The sequence below is a fragment of the Eleutherodactylus coqui genome, chromosome 8 (genome assembly GCF_035609145.1).
Source record: "Eleutherodactylus coqui strain aEleCoq1 chromosome 8, aEleCoq1.hap1, whole genome shotgun sequence".
Lineage (NCBI taxonomy): Eukaryota > Metazoa > Chordata > Amphibia > Anura > Eleutherodactylidae > Eleutherodactylus > Eleutherodactylus coqui.
In genome coordinates, this window is record NC_089844.1 from 76,665,396 (window position 1) to 76,689,152 (window position 23,757).

Genomic DNA, 23,757 nt, shown 5'->3' on the forward strand with positions numbered 1-23,757 from the left:
CTCAACAGAAACACATAAAAATGACCCGTCAGGATGATTTCATTAGCAATGTTTCGAAAACTAAATGTGAGTTATGAGTGTTTCACGTCGGAAAGATCATTTGTAATAATCCTGTAAATATATGTATATTGATATAACATCTATCTATCTATCTATCTATCTATCTATCTATCTATCTATCTATCTATCTATCTATCTATCTATCTATCTATCTAATACAGTGCCATAGAATGTATGCAGTTCCATCCTATCACTGCATACAATGTGTATGGCACATATTTCTAACACTATGCAGAACAGCTCTCCAACGCCGGAGGCTGTTCTGCATATGTATATTATAGTATGCAGGACAGCACTCTGAAGCTCTGTCTTGCATAGTATAATATTCATATGTAGAACAGCCTCCGACATCGGAGAGCTGTCCTGCATAGTGAAAGAAACATGTGGCAGAGCTCACCCAACATTGGAATTATACAGGGAAATCTAAATGTCTGACGAGGTCTAACAGTGGATTGGAAAGGGTTAAGGGCTTAAAGAAGCCGTGAGGTATATATAAATTTAAAGGAAATTCTGATTAATTTTTCATGCTACATAACAAGCTTTGTCTACTGTGTACTATGTCTGATTTAGAGCTTAGAACTAGCAACGGGTGGCATATAGCACTGTACCCTCTGCAATGGGGCCTTTTTGCTCGTTTAATAGTTTAACCCCATAATTAGAATAGAAATGTCTATAAGGATATGTGAACAGAACATTCGGGTTATGATTTTTCTTAGCCTAATAAGAAAAGTAAATAACCTAAATCAGTGATTTTGGCTATGTGTGCTGTTGTGCTGAGCGTTCCTACGTCTTCACTGACATTTCTTCTCTGTAGCTTGAGGCTTTCCATAACTAAGAACATGTTTTGTAAATAAGTATACAATGTGCTTCCCTTATATAAGACACAGTAGATTGTCCCTTGCCACCAGCACTGCTGCTCTCATAGAATGGAGCCCTTGAAGTGTACAGCAATAGATTGTGTCTCATTTATAATCCCAGCAACCTTATTCTTACTGACGTTTTTTGTCAAGTTTCAGTGGGGCAAATAAAGAGGTCATGTCGCAGTTGATTCTCCCCAGGCAATGGAAAAAAAAGCAAAGCAGTAAGTTTGGCATGTCAGCTACTGTCTGATCAATACATGCTGATGAGAACACTGATATCAAACCTGTCACTTTGTATTTCATGGTTACAAAGATACAGTATTGCAATGTCTGCACTTTGCACTTGTTATCCTTACAGAAGATGCAAAATGTGACTTTTTCTCACGTCTTACTAGAAATGTTTATTTAAAAGGTCATCTATGACTGGCAGTGCAAAGGCCAAGGATATGCCAGTTTATGCATTTGATTGCAACTGTTTTTCCTCTACGGTTATACACTGAAATCTCCAGATTTTAAATAGCATTGCTTGTTAACCCTTTCATGACCAAGGGTCTTTGATGCTCCTGCATTCAGGCCACATACTGCAGTTCCGGTATTCCCACTTTCAAATTTTCTTGTTCATTTTTCCGGTGAAAGATCTACATAAGGGTTTGCTTTCTGTGGGATGAGTTGTATTTTTCAATGGCACCATTTTAAAGGGGTATCCCCAGGCTAAGTCATTATTAGTAGATTTATAGGTTCTGTTATCTGGGCCGCTGCTGATCAGCTTTTCACCAGGTCGATACACTCATGTGCTGAACTAAAGTTTGCAGGAAGCAGATAGCTCTGTTCTTACTGTAGTTCCCAATAAAATGAATGGGAACTTTTCCTAAATTACCAAGCCTGGCCACTATTGTAAGAATGGAGCTGTCTGCTTCTTGCAGAAATCTACTCAAGCCTGTGCACAAGCCTGGTAAACAGCTGTTCGGTAGGGGCTTTAAGGCAAGGGGGTTTGTTTTGTGGGGTGATCTGTTTCTTTATTGGGGTACATATAACTTTTTGTTAGCTTTTTATTACATTTTTTTCTTGAATACAAGGTGACGAAAAAAAGCACAATTCTGATGGCATTCACCATGCATAATAAATGCGAAATTTTAATAAATGGGACCTTTAAGGATGCAGCAATACTAATTTTTAGATTTCTTAATTATATATTTTTTTTACCAATGCAACAACTTTGAGAATGTTTTTTTAACTTTTAATATTTCTATATTTTTTGTAGTACTTTAAAAGGTTTTATTTTACTTATTTTAACATTTTTAGTCTCCATAGGGGACTTGAACTGGCAATTGTTTCATTACTTAGAGTATATTGCAATACTATGATATTGCATGATACTGTATTTTAATAGGCTTCTCATTAAAGATGTGCCACATGTACATCATAGTAGGCAAACAATCGTAACAGCCCTGGGAGCCTTCAATAGACCCCAGGCTGCCATGACACCTGGATGGCACCATCACAATCTTATCACAGCGAGGCTTTTCGGGACAATTAAATCCCAATCAATCAGGACATCGAAATGTTACTATCAGAATTGACAACAGCACTGAAAGGGTTAACAGTCAAGATCTGAGTTATTTCTGACTGCGTCTGTTGCAGGCAGATATTAACTGCAACAGTGTATGGCGCAGGCTCAACTACATTCTTGAGTCCTGCATTGATTATAATTGTCAGTGCAGGAACTGGAAGTTACACGTTAGAAGCCTTTGGACTCCCATGAGCACTGGCGTAACTATAGGGGATGCAGGGGATACGATTGGACCCGGACCCAGGAGCCTTAGGGGGCCCATAAGGCCACTCTTCTCCATATAGGGAGCCCAGTACTATGAATAAAGCATTGTAGTTGGGGCCCAGTTACAGGTTTTGCATTGGGGCCCAGGAGATTCAAGTTACGCCTCTGATCATGAGTAACTTGCTGCCTGTCAGCAGAAAATGGCTGATTAGGTGATGGAACAGGTAAATTAATGCTAAATAAATACTTTGATTGGCACTACTTTAAGGAAGTACCAAAGCTGGCACTCATGGGTAAGTTCATTCTTATGGTGGTACTGTGGTCACTATTTTTAGGGGCATTATGACTAGAACTCTTATACAGTAAGGCCCCCTGTCCACGGGCGTTGCAAAGCCCCGAGGCAGACCTCCGCTGCGGGAGCCGCCGCCCGGGAGCAGGAGTTGCACGCGAATCTCCGCCGGTCAGCCTAATCTGATAGATAGGCTGACCGCAGAGATTTGGGGCAACTCACAGCATGCTGCGAATTGTCCGCCGCGAGCGGAAAATTGCAATGATTCTCCGCTCGTGGACACGCGGGCGGCGCTTTCCATAACAATGCTATGGAAAGCTTTGGCTGGTGTGATTCACCGGCGGTTTACCGCCAGCGAAATCACGCCTGTAGACAGGCACCCTTAGTGTGGCTGGCACTATTACAAGAACTCTCTTGGCACTATTCTGTGGTTGGGACTGTTATATTGCTACATGCCTGTGTGTATGTGTCTAAGACGTCTGTGTAAAAATATATTACCTTACATTTTTTTTTCATTTAATTTCAGCAATTATTTGTCTATTGTTAACTAATTCTATGATAATTTATTAAGAATATATTCGATCACATTGTTTCTGCCACAATGGAAATTATACTATGCTTTCCCTATATATGCTAGAAGAGATTTAACTGGAAGGTAATTAAAGGGAACCTGTCGCCATGAAAATGTAGTCCATGCAAGCAATATGTTATAGAGCAGCAGATGCTGAGCAGATTAATATATAGTTTTTAGAGATGAGCAAGTGCCTTAGCCGAGTATCTCTCCGCTCCCGTTCGTCTCTAAAGATTCGGGGGCGGGGAGCGGTGGGGGAGAGCGGGGAGGAACGGAGGGGAGATCTCCCTCTCCCTCTCTCCCACCCGCTCCCCGCCGCAACTCGCCTGTCACCCGCGCCGGCAGCCGAATCTTTAGAGACGAGCGGGGAGATACTCGGCTAAGGCACTACTCGCTCGAGTAATGTGCCTTAGCGAGTATACTCGCTCATCTCTAATAGTTTTATGAGAAAAGATTCACTATACCTTATATTTTTTTCTTCTGGCCTGAACAGTCCAATGGGCGGTCCTATCAGTGATTGTCAGTCTTCCTTGTAGGACCGCCCACTGGACCTCTAAGCTCAGAATGAGCAAACTTTAAATGAATAAAATATTGTACAAAGGTAGACTGAAAATTTTTTCACAAAACTATATATCAATCTGCTCAGCTCATCCTGTTCTATAACCTCCGGCCTGCAGAATGGACTGTATTTTCATAGTGGCAGGTTCCCTTCATTGTATCTGTTGACACTGTGAAAGGAAACCACAGAAAGGACAAAACTAACACATAAATTCCACATCAAATTCACTATATGTCTAGCACACAGCAAGCCATCATGGGCGCTCGCAGCAAGATATAGTATTCAATGATGGGGTTATAGCCCCCATGGCTGGTGTCATAGACCAATAAATTGTACAAAAACCTATCCACAGTCTTTTCATAGATTTCCTTGGGTAGTGACTTTCTCCATTTCCTATTTACTTGCCTTTCTATCCCGTTCAACTTATGACGATGTTTCCTGGACATGAGAAGACCACCTCCCCATGCAGCCTGTATCAATAAAAATAGCATCAGTTACATGCCATGGACTAAATGGCTTAATATCTTTGTTATCACTGCAAGGTGACTATGACTTACATCTACATGAAGCCAAATATTGTACTTTTCACATATGTCTGCTATTTCATCAATGGGATCAAATGCTCCATAGACTGTGGTTCCAGCAGTGGCATTCACATAAAGTGGAACATGGCCCTGCAAAGTATGCAAGAATGTCATAAGAATATGCAGCACTAATCATCTACTTATTTCAAAAATCTAACACAAAACCTATAAAACAAATGCTCTATAGGAACAAGCTCACTATACAGTAAGTTAAAAAGCTTTTCTCCAGTCTAGTAAAGTGTAATCATCACATACAGTATAAGGCAAAAGTTTGGACACACCTTTTCATTCCATGATTTTTCTTGTTTTTTTTTTCTACATTGTAGATTCATATTGAAGACATGAAAACTATGACAGAACACATATGGAAATAAGGGGTAATCAAAAAAGTGTTAAGCCAGAATATGTTTTATATTTTCGATTCTTCAAAGTAGCCCCCCTTTGCTTTGATGACAGCTTTGCATACTCTTAGCATTCTCTCAATCAGCTTCATGAGGTCGTCACCTAGAATGTTTTTCCAATAGTCTTGAAGGAGTTCCCAGAGTTGCTGAGTATTTGTTGGCTGCTTTTACTTAAAGGGGTTGTCCCGCGCCGAAACGGCTTTTTTTTTTTTTCAATAGGCCCCCCGTTCGGCGCGAGACAAACATAAGGGATGGCTTAAAAAAAAAAAAGTTTAGTACTTACCCGAATCCCCGCTCTGCGGCGACTTCTTACTTACCTTACCAAGATGGCCGCCGGGATCTTCACCCACGATGCACCGCGGGTCTTCTCCCATGGTGCACCGTGGGCTCTGTGCGGCGGGGTCTGCTCCCTCCGTGGACCGCAGCTCTTCTGTGCGGTCCATTGTCGATTCCAGCCTCCTGATTGGCTGGAATCGGCACACGTGATGGGGCAGAGCTACGTGATGACGCGTAGAAGGGGGCGGAGCCAGAACGCCGCTCGTGCCGAGAACCAAGAGAAGAGAGAAGACCCTTCTGCGCAAGCGCGTCTAATCGGGAGATTAGACGCTGAAATTAGACGGCACCATGGAGACGGGGACGCCAACAACGGAGCAGGTAAGTGAATAACTTCTGTATGGCTCATATTTAATGCATGATGTATATTACAAAGTGCATTAATATGGCCATACAGAAGTGCTTACCCCCACTTGCTTTCTCGGGACAACCCCTTTAACTCTGTGGTCCAAATCATCCAAGCCATCTCAATTCAGTTTAGGTTGAGTGATTGTGGAGGCCATGTCAGCTGATACTGAACTCCATTACTCTATTACTTGGTCAAATAGCACTTACATAGCCTGGAGTCATGTGTGGGGTCATTGTCCTGTTGAAAAACAAATGATGGTCCCACTAAGTGAAAACCAGATGTTGGTTAAGTGTGCCTTAAATTTTGAATACATCACGAACAAGGTGACCAGCAACCCCCCCCCCCCACACACACACCATCACACTTCCATCTCCATGCTTCATGGTGGGAACCACACATGTAGAAAGCATACGTTCACCTTTTCTGTGTCTCATAAAGATATGGCGATGGAACAAGAAATCTCAAATTTTGACTCATCAAACCAAAGTACAGTTTTGCACTGGGGTAATGTTCATTATTATGTTTCTTGTCCCAAGAAATTCTTCTCTTCTTGTTCATGTTCCTCAGAAGTACTTCTTTGCAGCAATTTAACCATGAATGCCTGATTTTTTCAGTCTCTTCTGAACAGTTGATGTTCAGATGTGGCTGATACTTGATTTTTGTCAAGCACTTATGTTGGCTCTAATCTGAGGTGCTGTTAAATTGCAGTTTCTGAGGCCGGTAACTGTAAGGCTGGGTTCCAACGGGACGGAAATCCTGTGAAAATCTCGCGGCTTGGCCGCACCAAAAAGCGCAAAATTTCCGCGGGAGAGCCGCAGCTTCAAAACCCGCAGCATTTTGACATGGGTTTTGGAGTGGTTCAGATGCTGGCATTACGTTGTGGCTTTCTCTTCCCATAGAGAGGAGTGAGGCCGCAACCGGAAAAAAAAAGATCTGACATGCTGCGGCTGTCAATTCCGCGCCGCATCAACTGTTCTGCCCGGCTTTGCCACGACAGATTGGCCGCCCCGTGTGGACGAGATTTTTGCAAAATCTCGTCCACATGGCTGGCTAATCCCGGGATTAGGAGCCACGAGCGGATTTGCCACACAGAAATTCTGCACGGAATTTCTGCAGCAAATCCGTCCCATGTGAACCCAGCCTAATGAACTTCTCCCCAGCAGCAGAGGTAACTCTTGATCATCCTTTCCTGGGGTAGACGTTTTGAAAGCCAAATACTTCATAGTGTTTGATGGTTTTCGGGACTGCACTTGAGGAAACTTTCAAAGTTCTTGTAATTTTCTTGATTGACTGATCTTCATGTTTTAAGATGATGATGGACTGTGGTTTTTCTTTACTTAGTTGAGTGGTTCTTGTCACAATGTGGATTAGAACATTAGCTGAATAGGGCAAAACACTGTATGGAACTGTATACCAAGCTAACTTCTGTACAACACAAGTGATGGTTTCAAACACATCAAGAAGGCGAGAAATTCCACAAATTGACTCCTGACAAGGAATACCTGTTAACTAAAAACCATTCCAGGTGATTACCTAATGAAGCTGATTTGAGAAAATGCCAAGGGTGGGCAGTGTGGTGATCAAAGCAAAAGGGGGCTACTTTGAAAAATATAAAATATAGAACATATTCTGTTTTTTTAACGCTTTTTTTGTTTACTACGCCATTCCATATGTGTTCCTTCATAGTTTTCATGTCCTCAATGCAAATCTACAATGCAGAAAAAAAAAGCATACAATGAAAAGGTGTGTCAAAACGTTTGACTGGTACTGCAAAAAAAGGTTATGCATTTTATATAAAGTGGTTGTATGAGATTACAAAAAAGGATAATTTTTTGTCTAGAAACAGTGCCACTCTGGTCTATAGGTTGTGTCTGGTATTATTGCTTGGCTTCATTTAAAGGGCCACTCCAGTGAAATTTTTTCATTCATTGTGTAACTAGTCCCCCAGTATATATGTTATCTAGTATTACATTTTTTAGTTATTCCTTTCTACCTGAAACTCCTGAAATCCTTCTCCTCGGGAGGTCATGTGATCTCATTCTGACCACCTGAGATTTACTTGGATCAGCATACCTCCTGTGAATTATACCCTACCACACAAGCCCTTTAGAGTGGGACACAGAAACCCCTATGACAGTTACTAATGCTAATGACACAGTTCATCCTCCTGACTGTATAATTATGGTCTGAAGTTAATTTAAGTGAATACAAATGGTAATGGCAGTGTCCTCCCTGTAGGCAGAGATGGTAGAGGCTCTAGCTTGTCATGCAATGCTGTGCTGATGGGATGCTGATGCTGTGCCGCTTGCATACTTTCTCTATACTATGTTAACACTCATGGCAGTGTTAGCATAGTATAGAGAAAGTGAGCAGGCAGAAATCTAAATATCAAGGGGGTGCACTGTATAGAAGTGACTGAAATATACATAAGAGACCTCCAGAGTGTGACAGGCAATCAGCTGGGGGGGGGGTGCAGGGATGTGTTTTTGCTAAAGTGGCTATTTACATGAACACAGCTGAGCTGCAATACCAGACACAGGCTATGGTTATGAGTGGTGCTGTTTCTTTGCTTTCTTGTATGAAAATGTTTAATAATTAACTCTTTTCTAAAGTCACACAAAGATTAGCTACACACAAAGAATTCAGAGGCTCTACATACTTTTTGTTTAGATTCAAGGATTTTGGCCTCCAGGTCTGCAGGAATGATCTTCCCTCTGTAATTATAACAGTGATTGATAAGCGAGTGATAAAACAGACTGAGGCTTTAGCCATACGAGCTTATAGACGCAGCTATTTACCCGCGTGAATACGCTGGGCCATCCGAATGAATGCATATACGCTCGTGTGAATAAAGCCTGATCATGAGACTTTCAGGATCTGCTTATTGGGTCTTTATTAATATTAAAGGAGATGTCTCGAGGAAGCAGTTAATTTTTTTTTTTGCCCAGTCCCCCCCATTAAACATACATTACAAAGCCCCCCTGTAAATGACATTTCTAGCTGGTTCGTACTTACCGTTCCAGCGTTTCAGCAACTTATAAAAGTTTCCTCAAGATGGCCGCCGCCTCTTTCCCCGTCGCTCGCTGCAGCCCGACGTGCGCGCTCCCGAGACGCCGCCAGCTGTGTCTCCATGGCAACCGGACGCATCGCAGCCGCCGACCAGACGCCCCGCAGCCGCCGACCAGACAGCAGGTAACCGGCGCTAGCCCCCGGCTCCCCAGCGCTAGACCCTCAGCCCAGGTGAAGGCCCCGGAGCCCAGCGCTAGGTTCCGGAGCCCAGCGCTAGTTCCCCCGGCCTAGCGGCAGCCCCCCCCGGCCTAGCGACAGCCCCCCCGGCGCAGCCCGGCGCAGCGGCAGCCCCCCCCGGCCTAGCGACAGCCCCCCCATCACAGCGGCAGCCCCCCCCGGCCTAGCGACAGCCCCCCCGGCGCAGCCCGGCGCAGCGGCAGCCCCCCCCGGCCTAGCGGCAGCCCCCCCGGCCTAGCGACAGCCCCCCCCGGCCTAGCGGCAGCCCCCCCCGGCCTAGCGACAGCCCCCCCATCACAGCGGCAGCCCCCCCCGGCCTAGCGACAGCCCCCCCGGCGCAGCCCGGCGCAGCGGCAGCCCCCCCCCCGACCCATCACTTACCTGGGAGGCTTCTCGGGGCTGCTGGACTGGGCTGGGCTTCTCCGCTGGGCAGCTCCAGTTTCTGCACCTTCCTCTAACAGAGGATGGTGCAGAATGGCCGCTTCAGCGCGCTCCCGAGCAGTGACAGCTCGTCTGCGCATGCGCAGAAGAGCTGTAGCGGGGAGCACACTGAAGCGGCTCGTGCTGAATGGAGAAGACCGGACTGCGCAAGCGCGTCTAAAAAAGCAAGCTGACGGCGAATTTAGACGGAACCATGGAGACGAGGACGCTAGCAACGGAGCAGGTAAGTGGAATAACTTCTGTATGGCTCATATTTAATGCACGATGTATATTACAAAGTGCATTAATATGGCCATACGGAAGTGTATAACCCCACTTGGTTTCACGAGACCACCCCTTTAATGACAGCTGTGTGACAATGAACCCCCTCCCCCGCTCTAAACATTATATATTACACCTTCAATATAGAGTCCTTATTTACCTTTCATTGCATTTTACCAGGATCACATTCTCTGTACCAAATCCCAGCGCGGCTCCAGCCTTCTTCATTGAGTAATGACTCTGAAAAATGTATGGTTACTCTCGTCAATCCTTTTTTTAGAGTGTACAAGCGAACAAACATAGAAAACGGTCATACACTTTTTTGGGGGTCTTTCTTTAAGTATTTTAGGGCACATCTCATTTATCCAAACCTACCATTAATGGTTGGGGAAAAAATCATTCACTTTATGTGGTCATCATTTACACTTTTTGAAATCACCTTGTGAAATGGCCATACATGTGTTTACACCACCAAATGGGTGGCGGCTGTTTGAAATGCAGCACAGTATGATAATTTATATCAATATGATAGCAACTTGGAGCCATTTTGGCCAGTGTGCTTATTAGCATAACACACCAATTAAAACTGGCCAAATTAGAGGAGGCATTTGGTGGGCACTGACACTCCCATTGAGTTGCATTTGTAGGAGCATTTCACATATGTCCTAACCAGCAGTGTTATTCTGCTGAGAAATACCATTTCATTGAACTGCTTTAAATGTGTTTATATATGTGCATGATTTTTGTGATACTAATGTGTAGGTCACACCAATATACTGACATGCCAAAAGTCATGGGATAGCAGTACATAAATTAAATATGAATTGTTACCTCAGATGACAGTTTGGAAATGGCCACACCTGTAAAAGCTGTGATGTATTATCTTGTGAATGAGGTTGAACATTGGTGTGCTCTTGGCAAGGCAATGTGAATTATCAGAGTTCAAACAAGGACTGATAGTGAGTGCCAGACGGATGAGACATTCCATATCTGAAGTTTGGGGGGGATTTAATATTCCTCAATTCACAGTTTCACGTGTATACTGGGAATACATAATAGAAGGCATTATGACTAACAGTGGACAGCATAGTGGCTGCCCACAGGTGCTTAATGATCGTGACTGGTGGTGTCTGGCTAGTACTGTCCATGTGAACAGACTCTGGCAGAAAAAAGCATTCACATTCAATGCAAGAAGCCCAACATACATATCTGGCAAATTAGTGCAATGTTCTTTAGCTTCCATGGGTTTTTGGCAGCAGAAGACCCAACAGAATACCTCTGTTAACACCAAGACACTGGACACAGTGCCTCATCTGTGCTTGTGACATTGATATTTTAACCCTAGAGGACTGGACACATGTGGCATGGGTCAGTGAATCATGGCACCAATTATTTTGGGCTAATAGTAGGGTTCGTGTGTGCTGCAGATCCAATGAATCCATAGACTCAAATTGTCATGCAGCCTGGTGGTGGTTCAATACTGGTGTGGAATGTGTTCTCATGGCATGGGTTAGATCTACTGCTCTACCTAAAGTCATCATTGATGCCCTTTACATTTCACCACTTGGTGACCCATTTGCAGCCCTTTATAGACTTTGCGTATCCCCACAATGATGGTATATTCCAGCAGAATAATGTACAATGCCATCAGGCCCAGGTTGTCAAGAATTGGCTTGAGAAGCATTCTAGAGGGTTTCCACGAATGGTATGGACAGGATGTTTGCCCAACATGGGTCCAGTTGAGCACTCATAGGATGTGGTGAAGAGGTCCATTTGTTCTTCAGATCCTGCACCTATAAATAACCAGAGCTGTGGCTGCTATCCAGATGATATGGCTCAACATCCTTATAGGCATCTTCCGTCTACTTTTGGAATCAATGCTACATGGAGTTGCTGCACTTCACCGGGCTAGAGAGCGTCCTACATAATATAAGTTCTTGTCCCATGACTTTTGGCATATCAGTGTATATATGTTCTATAGTGATATTTGCTGCTACCATGTCTATATGTCTATAGAACTATATAGTTATTGTATTTAATTGTTGCAGTGAGGAGTTCATTCATCATTTTTCTTCAGTTCTCTGAAATTAGGAGTTTCCTCCCTGTACCATTTTTAAGTGAACATGTGACAATACATTAAAGATTGATTTTACTTACATGTTCTGAGGTAAAGATGATCAGTTTGGGGACAGCGGCCATACCTTTGGTTTTTACATCAGGGAAATACTTGTATCTAGCGGCCATGATACTGTACATGTTGGATATTGCTCCTCCTAATAACAGAACATAGAAATATAATCATTTGAGCATAAAATTAATTTATATGAATATTATTGTTGATTCCATGGGCTTGTCTGAGGAGTTTAAGGTCATGGAGGGCACTGACAAAGTCCTAGGATTTATGTGTGTGCTGTAGGCCACTACAACTACTAATGGTGCCCACATAGAAGAGGGACCCAGCTAAAGTTGGTTTCCATCTTCGTTCCAATGAGTAAATGAAACTTTTACCAGGTTAAACCTTTCCACAAAAACAAAAGAAGAGAGATACATTGTAACAAAATGGCCAAGCAGAACCATGATTGGAAATCATGAGGATGACTAAGCACAAAATCCAGAAGTGTAAATGCTACAGAGACTAGGCACATGACTGCTATGAGGCCAAATGAGAGAGTGGTCAAATACAGGACCTGACTGCCATAGCAGCTACTACAATTGGGACCTCATTGCATATAGACTTATATATGAGAGCAATACTAGTGTCATGGCACTTTGTCCGTTACATTGTAGCAGCGCAGTGGCCATAACATAGGCTTATGTCACATTGTCAGCCTGGGCCATGTGATCGTGGCCCTGTCATTCAGCACTGGACGCCAATGAGTTAACTACTATCTACCAGTGTAGAGCTTGATTGGTCATTGGGAAGGTGGGTCTCCCAACTGGCCAATCAGCCATTATGATAGTGTATATATTCCGGCCCTTCCTGTCAGAGGGTGCCCGTTATTCCTCTGCATGGTGAAGTTCTGGTCTGGTGAGGGCCGCATCCTCCTGGTGTAACCAACTGTCAGATAAGTCCCTGGTCTCTATTACTTGGTATTATTATGTCTGCTTCCTAGTTTTTATTTCAGGGGTGCTCGTGTTGCTTGTAGACAAGGTTTTCCCATATTAGTGTGATAGGTTGAGATTTCCCCTTTTCACTCTTTATTTACATTATTATCTGTTTTGTTCTCCAAGTTTTCAAAATATGTGTATATCCGTCCTGTTGGACAACTATTATGTCTGATCCAGAATGATATGCTTTGGTGGCCGGTTCAGACATAACACCACCTACTGTAGATGTATAAATCTATATGTAGAATATGTCCATGTATTGCAGTAAGGGGACATAAGTATGTAATTTAGTTAGAAAAGGACTAAAAATGGATCCCCTTTCTATGTAAGCCCCTAGCCTGGAACCCAAGCCGCTGTGTTGGAGAACCAGCAAATTAATGGTAAGGGGTAGGATCCCATTTTTATTTTTGCAATATCGTTCATTTTCACTGTGGAATATCTTATCGTATTTGTATTATTTTAGAGAATAATTTGATTTATTTAGTTGAAGGCAATTCGATGAAGTGGAAGACAGGGAGTTCACATCTAGAGAGGAGGAATATTCTAATCAGTCGACACAACCTACGCTGAACTCCCATTTCCATGTCCCTTATCCCTTTGAACCTTGAATCATCCATTTCCACATCTTGATAGTTGTCAGGCTGTGTTGTCTTGCCATTATTTATTTTACCATTTGAACGTTAGGCTGAAATCATGCCTTTTAGCCTCCATTTTATTAGCAGTACATTCTCTGCTTGAGAGCATCCTGGTACACAATTCAGATTGAAAATAAACTCCCTATTACTTTGAGAGCAGTAAAGTCGCTCGGGAAACTTACCAGGTGAAAAAATGCCATCTCCATCCTTTCCATTCCAACCAATTATTTCTCTCATTTTCCGGAGTGTTATTTGTTCCATTAGGACAAAAACTGGAGCAATTTCATATGTAAACCTTCATAAAACAAATATACATATGTATGTATCAGGCAAAGCGAGATCTATATCATTTAATAGAAATGGTTTGTGTAAACTAACTAAATTAGTTCTGGGAAATTGGAACATTTGGTTCTGTACCTGCAGAAGGTAACATGGCTTCTACAATGCTCAACATAAACACAGCGAATGAAAGTACAAAGAGTTGTCATTCAAATGGGTTGAGCTTTACATTAACACAAACTACAAAAATCTAATTAAAAATATTGAATGCAGTTTTAAAAATCCAAATGCAATTATTTATGTCGTCCGCACCGTCCTGCAACCCCCTAAGGACAACTTTGTTTCTACAATACAGAGAAATCAATATCTATCAGGAGTAATTACAGATAATGACATTTTTTAATTACTCATGACCAAAAAACAAAAAGATGTTTAATCAGCTGAAATGTCCATCTAATGGGCAGCCTCTTGTCATGTACCACTTTCTACTGATGGGGGGGGGGGGGGGGGGGTCTTATGGATCTAATGTCATCAAGCTCTACAGTAGGTTTACAACCCTTCATTTATACTAAGGTGAAGAATCAATACAAAGGAGCATGACTTACTCAAGTAGATTTATAGTGAAGACCATTAAGGAAGTAAGCAGCACTTAGTGAGTCGATGGGTGCAAACTCTTTTTGACTTTATCCATTTGGAGGTTAGCTGATTTTAGGGGGTGGCATTAGGGGGTGGAGCATACTGGAAACTGACTAGACTTGCCAATGTGCAAATGTACAGACAGGTTGCGGCACCCTCCCTGAGCAGTGGCATAGCAATGGAGGTCGCAATTACGGGATATATATATTTATTTATATTTCAATAAGTTTCACAGCAAATGTCTGCCTGGCCACGGTTCCCTCATTCAAATTCAGCTGTTTGCCAAGGATGCTGGGTGCTGGTTGTGCTGTGTGACACATTCTTAAGGGGGCTCTGTCTGATAGTACAACCCGTTTAAGTTTTAATTTGAGTTCATCAAGCTGCTTTTCCCTCTCCTTCATACCCCATGTCTCCCCTATGTCCTGATAATAATACTCACTATATAGTGGTACTGGCAGTGGGCATGGTGTGATGGTATTATTGGTAATATTGGTCACTATATAGAGTGCTTGTTTAAAAACAGTATGGAGGTAATATGTAATCACAGCATGGTGATAATATTTAAGGGGGGTTTTCTGAGTTGTGTGTAAAATAACTCCCACTGTGTGTTGTTCCCCCGCTGCTTCTGAACGCCACTCTGGTGCTCTGTTTACATCGGCGGTGGTGGTCACGTTGGTTATTTACTGACGTGGCCACCTCAGCCAATAGGCGGCTAGCAAGAACATCATCAGTGGTGTCCTGTAAACCTGCCTTGGAGCATCTACAATTCAAGTCCACGTGACAAGTTTATGGGACGTCACCAAGACAGCAGTGCTTGACTGCTGAAACTGCGGTCTGACACTGCAGTGAATATATTTAGTTTATATAGTTTTGGGTATGGGTAAGGCAAAACTATATAAAATAAGCAGCTCAGGATCTCTGCAATCTCCGCCTCGAACAGGAATCCCAGCACCTTCTCCAGCTGCAGAAAGACCAGCAGCACTTTGGGACCCCCAGATAGCAGCTCCTCCAGTGCCAGGCAATGGGCTTCACTGTACATGTCCAGTGGAGGGGAGGGGGGGGGGGGGGTACCACCTGACCTTGCTACACCACTGCATAGAGTAGATAGATATTACATAGACAGACCAATAATGAATAGATATCCCATAGATAGCTAGATCACAGGAGCCAATAGGACAGAACATACTACTCTATGAAAATTTTGAGCAGTTTTATCATCACACTGAACATTTATATGCAAAGCAAAACGCACCATTGAAGTAAACTGGGGAAGGGTTGTTTTAATCTCTGTGTAAGGGGTTAAAACCTATGCATTTATATCTATGTAAATTATAGCTGGACTATTCATGTGTTCCTACTGGGACCTTCAGAGAAGTCTGATGACTGTGTTTTTGTTTACTCTGACTTTGAATTGGCAAACCTGGCCTGCCTGTTGATTGGCCGAAGTGCCTGGTGTAAGGAGCAAGTGCTGTTTTAAGGTTCTAATGTGATTCAGCAGTTTTGCAGAGAGCCTTGTGAGGATTGAGCTGCCCCAGTGCTACTAGAGAGCTGGGTTTTCCTGTTCCAGAGGGTGCACTACCCAGCTGTTGCAACACATGTGCCAGAGGGAGGACTGCTGATCATCCAAGGAAACATCAATTACAATTACCGACCATATGTACTGAACTGTCACTGGGCAAAATACCACCAGCGAGGACAGTTAAACTGACAGCTGGTGTCCAGATATTCAAGTTTCGGTGGTGCGTAATTGGGAGTACCATCACCCAGGCTCTTCAATGGAAAACAAATTATTTTAACTTCATCAGTGTACAGCCTCCCCAAAGATAGTGTGCTAAAAATTTGTTCAGGGGACAGTGACTGCATATTTCACTTAGTGGATTTAGTCATTTGCTTAACTGAAGTTTCTGCAAGACTAAGTTACTTCAAAGAAGACTCCTATTTTCAACCATGATCTCTGTAGCCATTTACTCCGTGCCAGGGTAAACCAGTTATTGATTATGATTAGAGGTGAGCGAGCGTACTCGCTAAGGCAAATTACTCGAGCAAGTATTGCCATTTCGAGTACATGCCCGCTCGTCTCAAAAGATTCGGCGGCCGGCGGGGGTGAGCGGTGAGTTGCTGGAGTGAGCAGGGGGGAGCGGGGAGAGAGATCTCCCCCCCCCCCCGTTCCTCCCCGCTCTCCCCTGCCACCCCCGCCCCCTGGCGGCCCACAAATCTTTTGAGGCGAGCGGGCATGTACTCGAAAATGGCAGTACTTGCTCGAGTAATTTGCCTAAGCGAGTACGCTCGCTCATCTCTAATCATGATAATTCTGTACAATATTAAGGACACCCTATTCGTATGGTACGGATAACATCAATCAAACGTTAGTAAACTGTTTGTATTGTATCCAAATAATACAGTTTTGTATGTTATTTCTATGTTATTCTTTATTGTACATTCATTAAAGCATTGTTTGTTCAACTGAACTGGTGCCTTTCCATCACCGCTGTGATATTCCACACCTGTTACACCAGCAGCACTTACACTTTACATATATGAATTTTCTCATTTTCTATAAAGGTCCCTTTTAGTAATAAACAGATCACAGCTGTTAACACTACCTGGTTGTGCAGTGAGTTTTTTTATGTTTTGGATGGAGATATAACAGTAAATGAAAGCTTTCTATTTCTGTCTTATCCATTTCCTTTGCCAACTGTACAGAAATCAATACACAATTTAAAATTGCCGACAGCTGTATTGTTTGAATTACTGCACTGGCTCTCAATCTATTTGCAAATTACTATATACTTTCTATCTATACATATAGGTACAGTGTATAGTAGATACATATTTACAATTGTCCATAAAAATTATACAATTCCAGTTGCTACGGATCTGCAATTTCTTGAGTTATACATAAATGAGCAATATTCTTGGCATTATTAAAGGAGTTGCTGCACAAAACAAAGTTATCCCCTATGTACACTTCTCGGCTATCTCTGGCACCCGTACTGAAATGAATAGAGCAGCAGTGCACATACTGGATTATCAACCAGTTATAATTTATCACCTATTCTGTGGATAGTATAGGGGATATGTTTGTTTTGTGGAACAACCTCTTAAATGATCTACTCTTACTATTAATATGACCTATAATACTCTATATTATGTATAATATAGTATTTCATATATGAAGATCTTTGCATTACTCAGTATCCTTGTGGGTGTGTGTGAGGACTTTCCCTGAATACAGCTAAGTTAAAGAGGTATACTCATCTTGGTCAACCATGGATGAGATTGAAATACCACTGGCTACGAGGTGGTTGGGCAGTGGGGATGTTGGAGGCAGATGAGCCTGGCTGAGCTATGCCCTTTCTGTAACTCCCATAAAAATCAATGGGATGTATGCAAACAACATAGCACACTGAGCGTTGCCAATTCTACAGCTCTTGAGTTACGGAAACGGTGTAGCTCACTGTGCTACGTTGTCTACATAAATCCCATTGACTTGCATGGGAGTTATGGAAACAGCCTAGCACAGGGCACTCGGCTATGTCTGTCCTCTCAACCACCCCCGGCTATTGCATTCAAGGTGGTTGGGGGCCCAAACTCAATACAGATGAGAAAGTCTGAGATGGGAATACTCCTTTGAAGTAAATGTCTAACCTCTACTACCATGGCATTGATAAACCCAACTTTGTGTGCTGATTAAAGAAGTTTCCTCAGGATAGGTAATCAATAGTTGATTGGCGGCGGTCCACCTCTCTGGATTACCGTTGATCATCTGATCCTTCAGCCTGCTGTCAGTGCAGCCGAACTAGATGTTTGCATTGAGGTTGGAGCCAGAAGTGTAATAGAAGGATTTGCTTCCATTGATTTCAATGGAAGCCAAACCTTCTATTACAATTTCAGCTTCAATCCCAATGTGGACATCCAGCTTGATTGCACTGACAGCAGGCCAAAGAATCAGATAATCGGCAGAGATCCTAAGTGGCAGACCCCCGACGATCAACGATTGATGATCTATTCAGAGGATAGGTCATCAATAGCAAGTTCCTGGGAAACCTCTTTCATTTCTTAATATATCCTTCTCTAGAGGAATCTCAGAAGGAAATATTGTGCTACAGTAAGTAAGTGCTTAATGACAACAGGGACGTATGTAGTTACTTTAAGGGCTATTCAAGAAAGGTTGTTTGAAGCAATTTTTTTATTCTGATGGTATATTGCATCCTAAATATATATGCTATGTACATAGTTATTGATAAAATGATAGCAAAGAGCAAATGAAAAATGATTTTATTATATCTCATACGGGTATGAATAACTTATTTTTCTCTTCAAATGGCTTTTTTGTTGTTGTTGAAACTCAATCCTGGTTGTTCAGATATGGACAAGATTCACGTTTCCATTAAATCACTTAGACACAATTAAAAGAAATGAACTTTATGTAACTTACATGTTCGTATTTGCTGTTGATGTCAACCATTCCCCAGCCAAACCAATCATATCCAATCCAGTAGACAGCTGGTTAAAAAAACGGGGATGGCCTGTGAAGTAAGCAGTTACATTGTTACTATATATTGAAAATGTAGCTAGTTGTAATTACAATCCCTTACGTTTATTTATGGAGTTCTGTACTTATCATGATTTGTGGCATATCACTTGGCATTGCCATCAATATGTGATTAGTACCAGTCTGACCAATACTACCATCATCGATCACATGGATGAAGATGGCACTGTGCTCACTGAAGCGATTCAGCTTGTACCAGACACAACATCACCTTCATTTATATGCTGCGCCTGTATTGCCGTGCAGCCCCATTCATTGTAATGGTACTGAACTGAAATAACAGACAGATTACGCACAAGATGGTGGCATAGTATCAGGAAAAAGCCAAGGGGGCTGAGACATTCCTGTATGTGTAATACAAGAGAGTAGTGCACTGTGTACTATTATGGACTCAATTTTTGTACATACTTACTGTATATTCATTTTATCCATTCCTGTGAGATATAAAGGGGGCACCATACTTGAGTCAAGATCGTTTCCTTAGGTGGCCCTGTTCTTTGTATGGGTAGGGGTGGCAACAGTTATGCAGATTTTCAATCTCCGTTGCACTTTTTTTCAATTCAAATTTTGCATCTTAGATAAAGAATTGTGGGTTCGATTTTGCCATACACTATTCTACCAAAGGTATTTGGACACCCCTATCAGTAGATTCAATTGTGTTTTATTAGCACTGTTACGTGTCATAAGCAGTGCTACATAAGATGCAGACTCTGAAAGGTGTCAACCACAGTTTGTGGTGAGAACTGCATGCTGTTGGATATATGGGTAATGCCACTGCCCATAAGCTGTCTATCAACTGCAATGCATTAGTCCATCTACAATGGTGCAAGGAGCTTCGTCATTGGACAGCTGAACAATGAAAGAGCATTCTATGGAGTGGTGAATCACTGTACTCCATCCTCAAATGAGACTGGTGTACCTGGGTGTGGAGGATGCCCAAGTGTGTCGTGCCAATAATTAAGTGCGGCGAGGGTTCCGTTATGGTCTGGAGATGTTTTACGTGGTATGGCCTCAGTCCGTTGGTTGTAGTGGCAAGAATCATGAAGACGGAGGTGTACCTTGGCATCCTAGACAATAATGTGCTGCTGAGAATGTGGCAATACTCTGGGAAGGGTCAGCAATACTTCCAACAAGACAATGTGCTTTGTCACATATCTAATGCTGTTTTACATTGGTTTGAGGATATGGATGATCCACGATTGGACTGGCTGTACAGAGTCCCAACCTGAACCTACTGAACATTTTTGGGACAAACTGGAACATCAGGTCAGGAAATATGAACAACATTTATCTTCTTTGAGACAAGTTACCAGAAGTTTTTTAGTATGAATGGATGGAAATACCAGCTGAAGTTTATCAGACATTAGCAGAAAATATGTATCCAATGTCAATAGGGCCAATGGGAGCCCCACTAAGTATATGGAAATAAATACTATTTTTGATTCTTGCTCAGGTGTCCAATTACTTTTGACAGGATAGTGTATAGTCCCACAATGATACCTAGTAAGGTGAGGAGAAAATAATCATTCTTTGTATGCCTTATGGGAATGAAGACTAGCCTGTTACCCCTCATTAAACCTCATGCCATAGTTATCCGGTAGTTTGTACGGGCCGATGCGGCAGATCATAACATAGTTGTCCTGCGGTATAAGCAGAACAGAGGGTACAATAGCAAAGATCAACTGGACCCCCAATTATGATGCCTGGTTTTGCCAGCCAGCCACCATGTAAAGTTCAGGCATTTAACATCCCAGCCATACCCTTGGGCCAATTCCTCCTTGTTTGCCAACAATGCAGGAATCCTTAAAAAGGTTCTCACCCCCAGTATAAAAGAGGGGGGAACAAGGTTTGGCCTCCTCTCTCCAATAGCTCCATATCAGCCATATGGTCTGCCTCTACAGAAAGTATGCTCTCGTTATTGACGGCTCTGAATAAGATGATAGTGATTATATAGCGGCAACATATTCTGCGGTACAGTACACAAAGGATAAAACAGAAGAAGAGAGATGGCTCATACCGCTAGACCATATTCCACAGGTCATACGGCCACTGAAAACGTTCATATTTATTGGGGAGAGTAAGCTCTAATGTAATGGGAAATTCAGACATCTGCGCCTATAAAATGTTTTTTGGCAAAGGTAAAAAAAAAATCTCCATGAAATGCGAAGCGCTAAAAGAAAACCCATTCAGGCCATATACTGCTCCATAAATCAGATGGCTGGGTCATGAACAGCTTGTGCAATATTAGCAGCAACCTAATCTGCCTTCACTGACATGTCTGCCACTAAAAAACAAACTCCGGCTCTCGGTTTGAAAAGCTTGGGGTTATTAATGCTAATGACAGAAAAGATTACTTAGGAGTATGTACTAGAAGGGCTGCCATTAGCGAGAGTGAACTGCTTTAATTAGCTGCACATTCTGATTACAGTTAATGGTGTGAAGAGAGAGAAAAAAATGGTGCCGTTTTGAGTATATCACGTACATATAGACACCGACAGACATCATACAGCTATGGTAACAGAGAGATAGTCTTCATGCTCATTGAGTAAATACACCTGGAAAATGGGGGTTGTGCTAATAATCACTACATCTGCCTGGAATTAGTATGTTTATTTGCAGCAGGTGCATTCCGACTATTGCTTTTATAGGCAACCGCACCTAGACATTTCGGTGCCAAGTTATATAGGTCTTCTGTATACCCAACAATGAGGCAGAATGTCTGGCCTTTTATGGTTCGCTTTGTTGTCTACTGCTCCAATAAAATACGTACGTTGCCGAGCTGTTACAGCCACCTGCTGCAGCAACTGGGAAACAGCTTCTTTATACAGATTCTCTATGTGTTTGTGCTTAGCATTTATCATCGAGAATTTTAAGAATATTTAGGCTGGGTTCACAAGGGGCGGAATTGCCGTGGAATTTCCGTGCGGAATGTCCGCACGGCTATTCCACCCGCGGATCCTAATCCAGGGATTAGCCAGCAAAGTGGACAAGATTTTGCAAAAATCTCACCCACACACTGAGGCCAAGCCACACGAAAACTGGCTTGCAGCGCGGAATTCATTCCGCAGCATGTCAATTCTTTTCTCTTTTCCGCAGCGGGCTCTCTCCTCTCTATGGGAAGAGAAAGGCGCAGCGGAATGCAGACGGTTAAATCGCTACAAAACCGCTACCGTTTTGAAGCTGCGTTTTTCCATCGGAATTTTTGCGTTTTTTTGGTGCAGCTATTCTGCAAGAATTCTGCTGAAATTCTGTCCCGTGTGACCCCAGCCTTATACTTTCGGTTATAAGGGATGTGTCATTAGAGATAAAAATGTGATTGTTCTCAGTAAGAGAAATCAAGTAATCTTGGAGATATGATACCTTTTAATGGCTAACAAAAATATATCATGTTATAATGAGCTTTCAGACCTCACAGGGTCCTTCCTCAGGCAATAATGGAACAAATCTAAAGATTTGGTGAACATGGTGAATACCAGTAACAGAGGATGACAGGGCACAGACATGTTGGGATCAATAGCATTTAGATAAATAATAGGGAGGGATGAACATAACAGTAATAAATTAGTCCAGTGACAAGGAATGTGAAAGGAATCTGAAATCTTTCCTTAAGATCTGCAAACAAGGAAGATGAAAGAATACCTCTGCAGCGCCACCTTTTGGATGGCAGCATTCCTTCAAATCAATGTATGAGTTTTTACTAAACCTGTAAAACAATGATTGGGTAATTGGATAATCCCTTTAATCTGAAAGCCTCTCAGCAGATAACACGTTTTTTTTCCTGCAGCTGCCATAGTTTTACTATGGTGGCCATTCAAATGCATGCAATGCATAGACAGTACAAATCTGCCAAAGCTGCATTAAGCCTTAAGACCCTTCCTTATGGAACAATTACCATTCACAAAATAGTTAAAACAAACGATAATCGTTCACTGAAAACGCAGCCAATCAGCCAATTAGCCATCGCCTAATTCATGTAGGCATAAAAACCATTGTTGGCTCGTTCACTAATTGTCCGGTTTAAATACCGATTGTTCAGTCATTCACTAATATAGTGAATGTGAACGACTGAAAGATTTCTCATTTGAACAAGCCACTGATGTATCTGCCAGTATAAACAGGCTGCCCGAGTGAACGAGCGTACTCTGACATCGTTCGTTCGTTCAAACCATATATCGTTTGGTGTAAATGGACCCTTAATAGTGCTCAATGGCATAGGTTGTCCTCATGGGACATCCTGTTTAATGCTATACTCAGCAGAGGTGGTAGATAAGTGTCCAGTAAATAATTATGCAACCAGCAGCCAGAAAGCCACATTTTATTTTAGATTTTTTTTACACCTGTAGGTCCTGCACCTATCTCTAGGCAGGGGTCCCTCACCCTCATCGAGCCTGGTGAGGTGGCCTCACACCACTTCATCTAGGTAGGGAATAAATGGAGAAGTGACTTCCATTCCCTTATATAGGAGTAACGGAAAAAGCCAAGCAAGTGTGTGCATCCACCCTTCCATTCATCCCGACCCTGGATGTGAAGATTAGTGGCTATCTCACCAGGTGGGATAGAGGTTTTTGGGGGACCCCTGTTTTGGTGAAAAGTAATGGTCACCAACTATAAACACCAAAACTAATTATGGTGCTTATAGTTTAGGTGACAAGGAGTCCATTCTAACCTGGATCTCCATCTGTGGCGTCCCCTGGCAAAGTCAGTGCACACACAGCAAGTGTGACTCTTTTCAGAAGGGAATGCGCGCCTATTCTTATTCATCACTATGGGAGTGCATGCTTACAGCCTTCTCAACAGAGTCCCGCTTGCTGTGCAC

At 42.6% G+C, this 23,757-nt stretch overlaps 1 protein-coding gene across 2 annotated transcripts in view; it reads right to left on the reverse strand.

Moving 5' to 3' along the window:
- GAD1 (glutamate decarboxylase 1) overlaps positions 1–23,757 on the reverse strand; it is a 77,604-nt gene that overhangs the window by 15,051 nt on the left and 38,796 nt on the right. For both annotated transcript variants that reach the window (XR_010786386.1, XM_066575881.1), the window contains exons 6-12: positions 18,825–18,915; positions 13,654–13,766; positions 11,886–12,001; positions 9,889–9,968; positions 8,440–8,494; positions 4,671–4,787; positions 4,519–4,583 (exon numbers count right to left, since the gene is read on the reverse strand). Coding sequence is in view for 1 of the 2 variants with exons in the window: in XM_066575881.1 (XP_066431978.1) it covers positions 4,519–4,583; positions 4,671–4,787; positions 8,440–8,494; positions 9,889–9,968; positions 11,886–12,001; positions 13,654–13,766; positions 18,825–18,915 (637 nt within the window). In the remaining variant the exon portion in view is untranslated. The remainder of the gene's footprint in view (positions 1–4,518; positions 4,584–4,670; positions 4,788–8,439; positions 8,495–9,888; positions 9,969–11,885; positions 12,002–13,653; positions 13,767–18,824; positions 18,916–23,757) is intronic.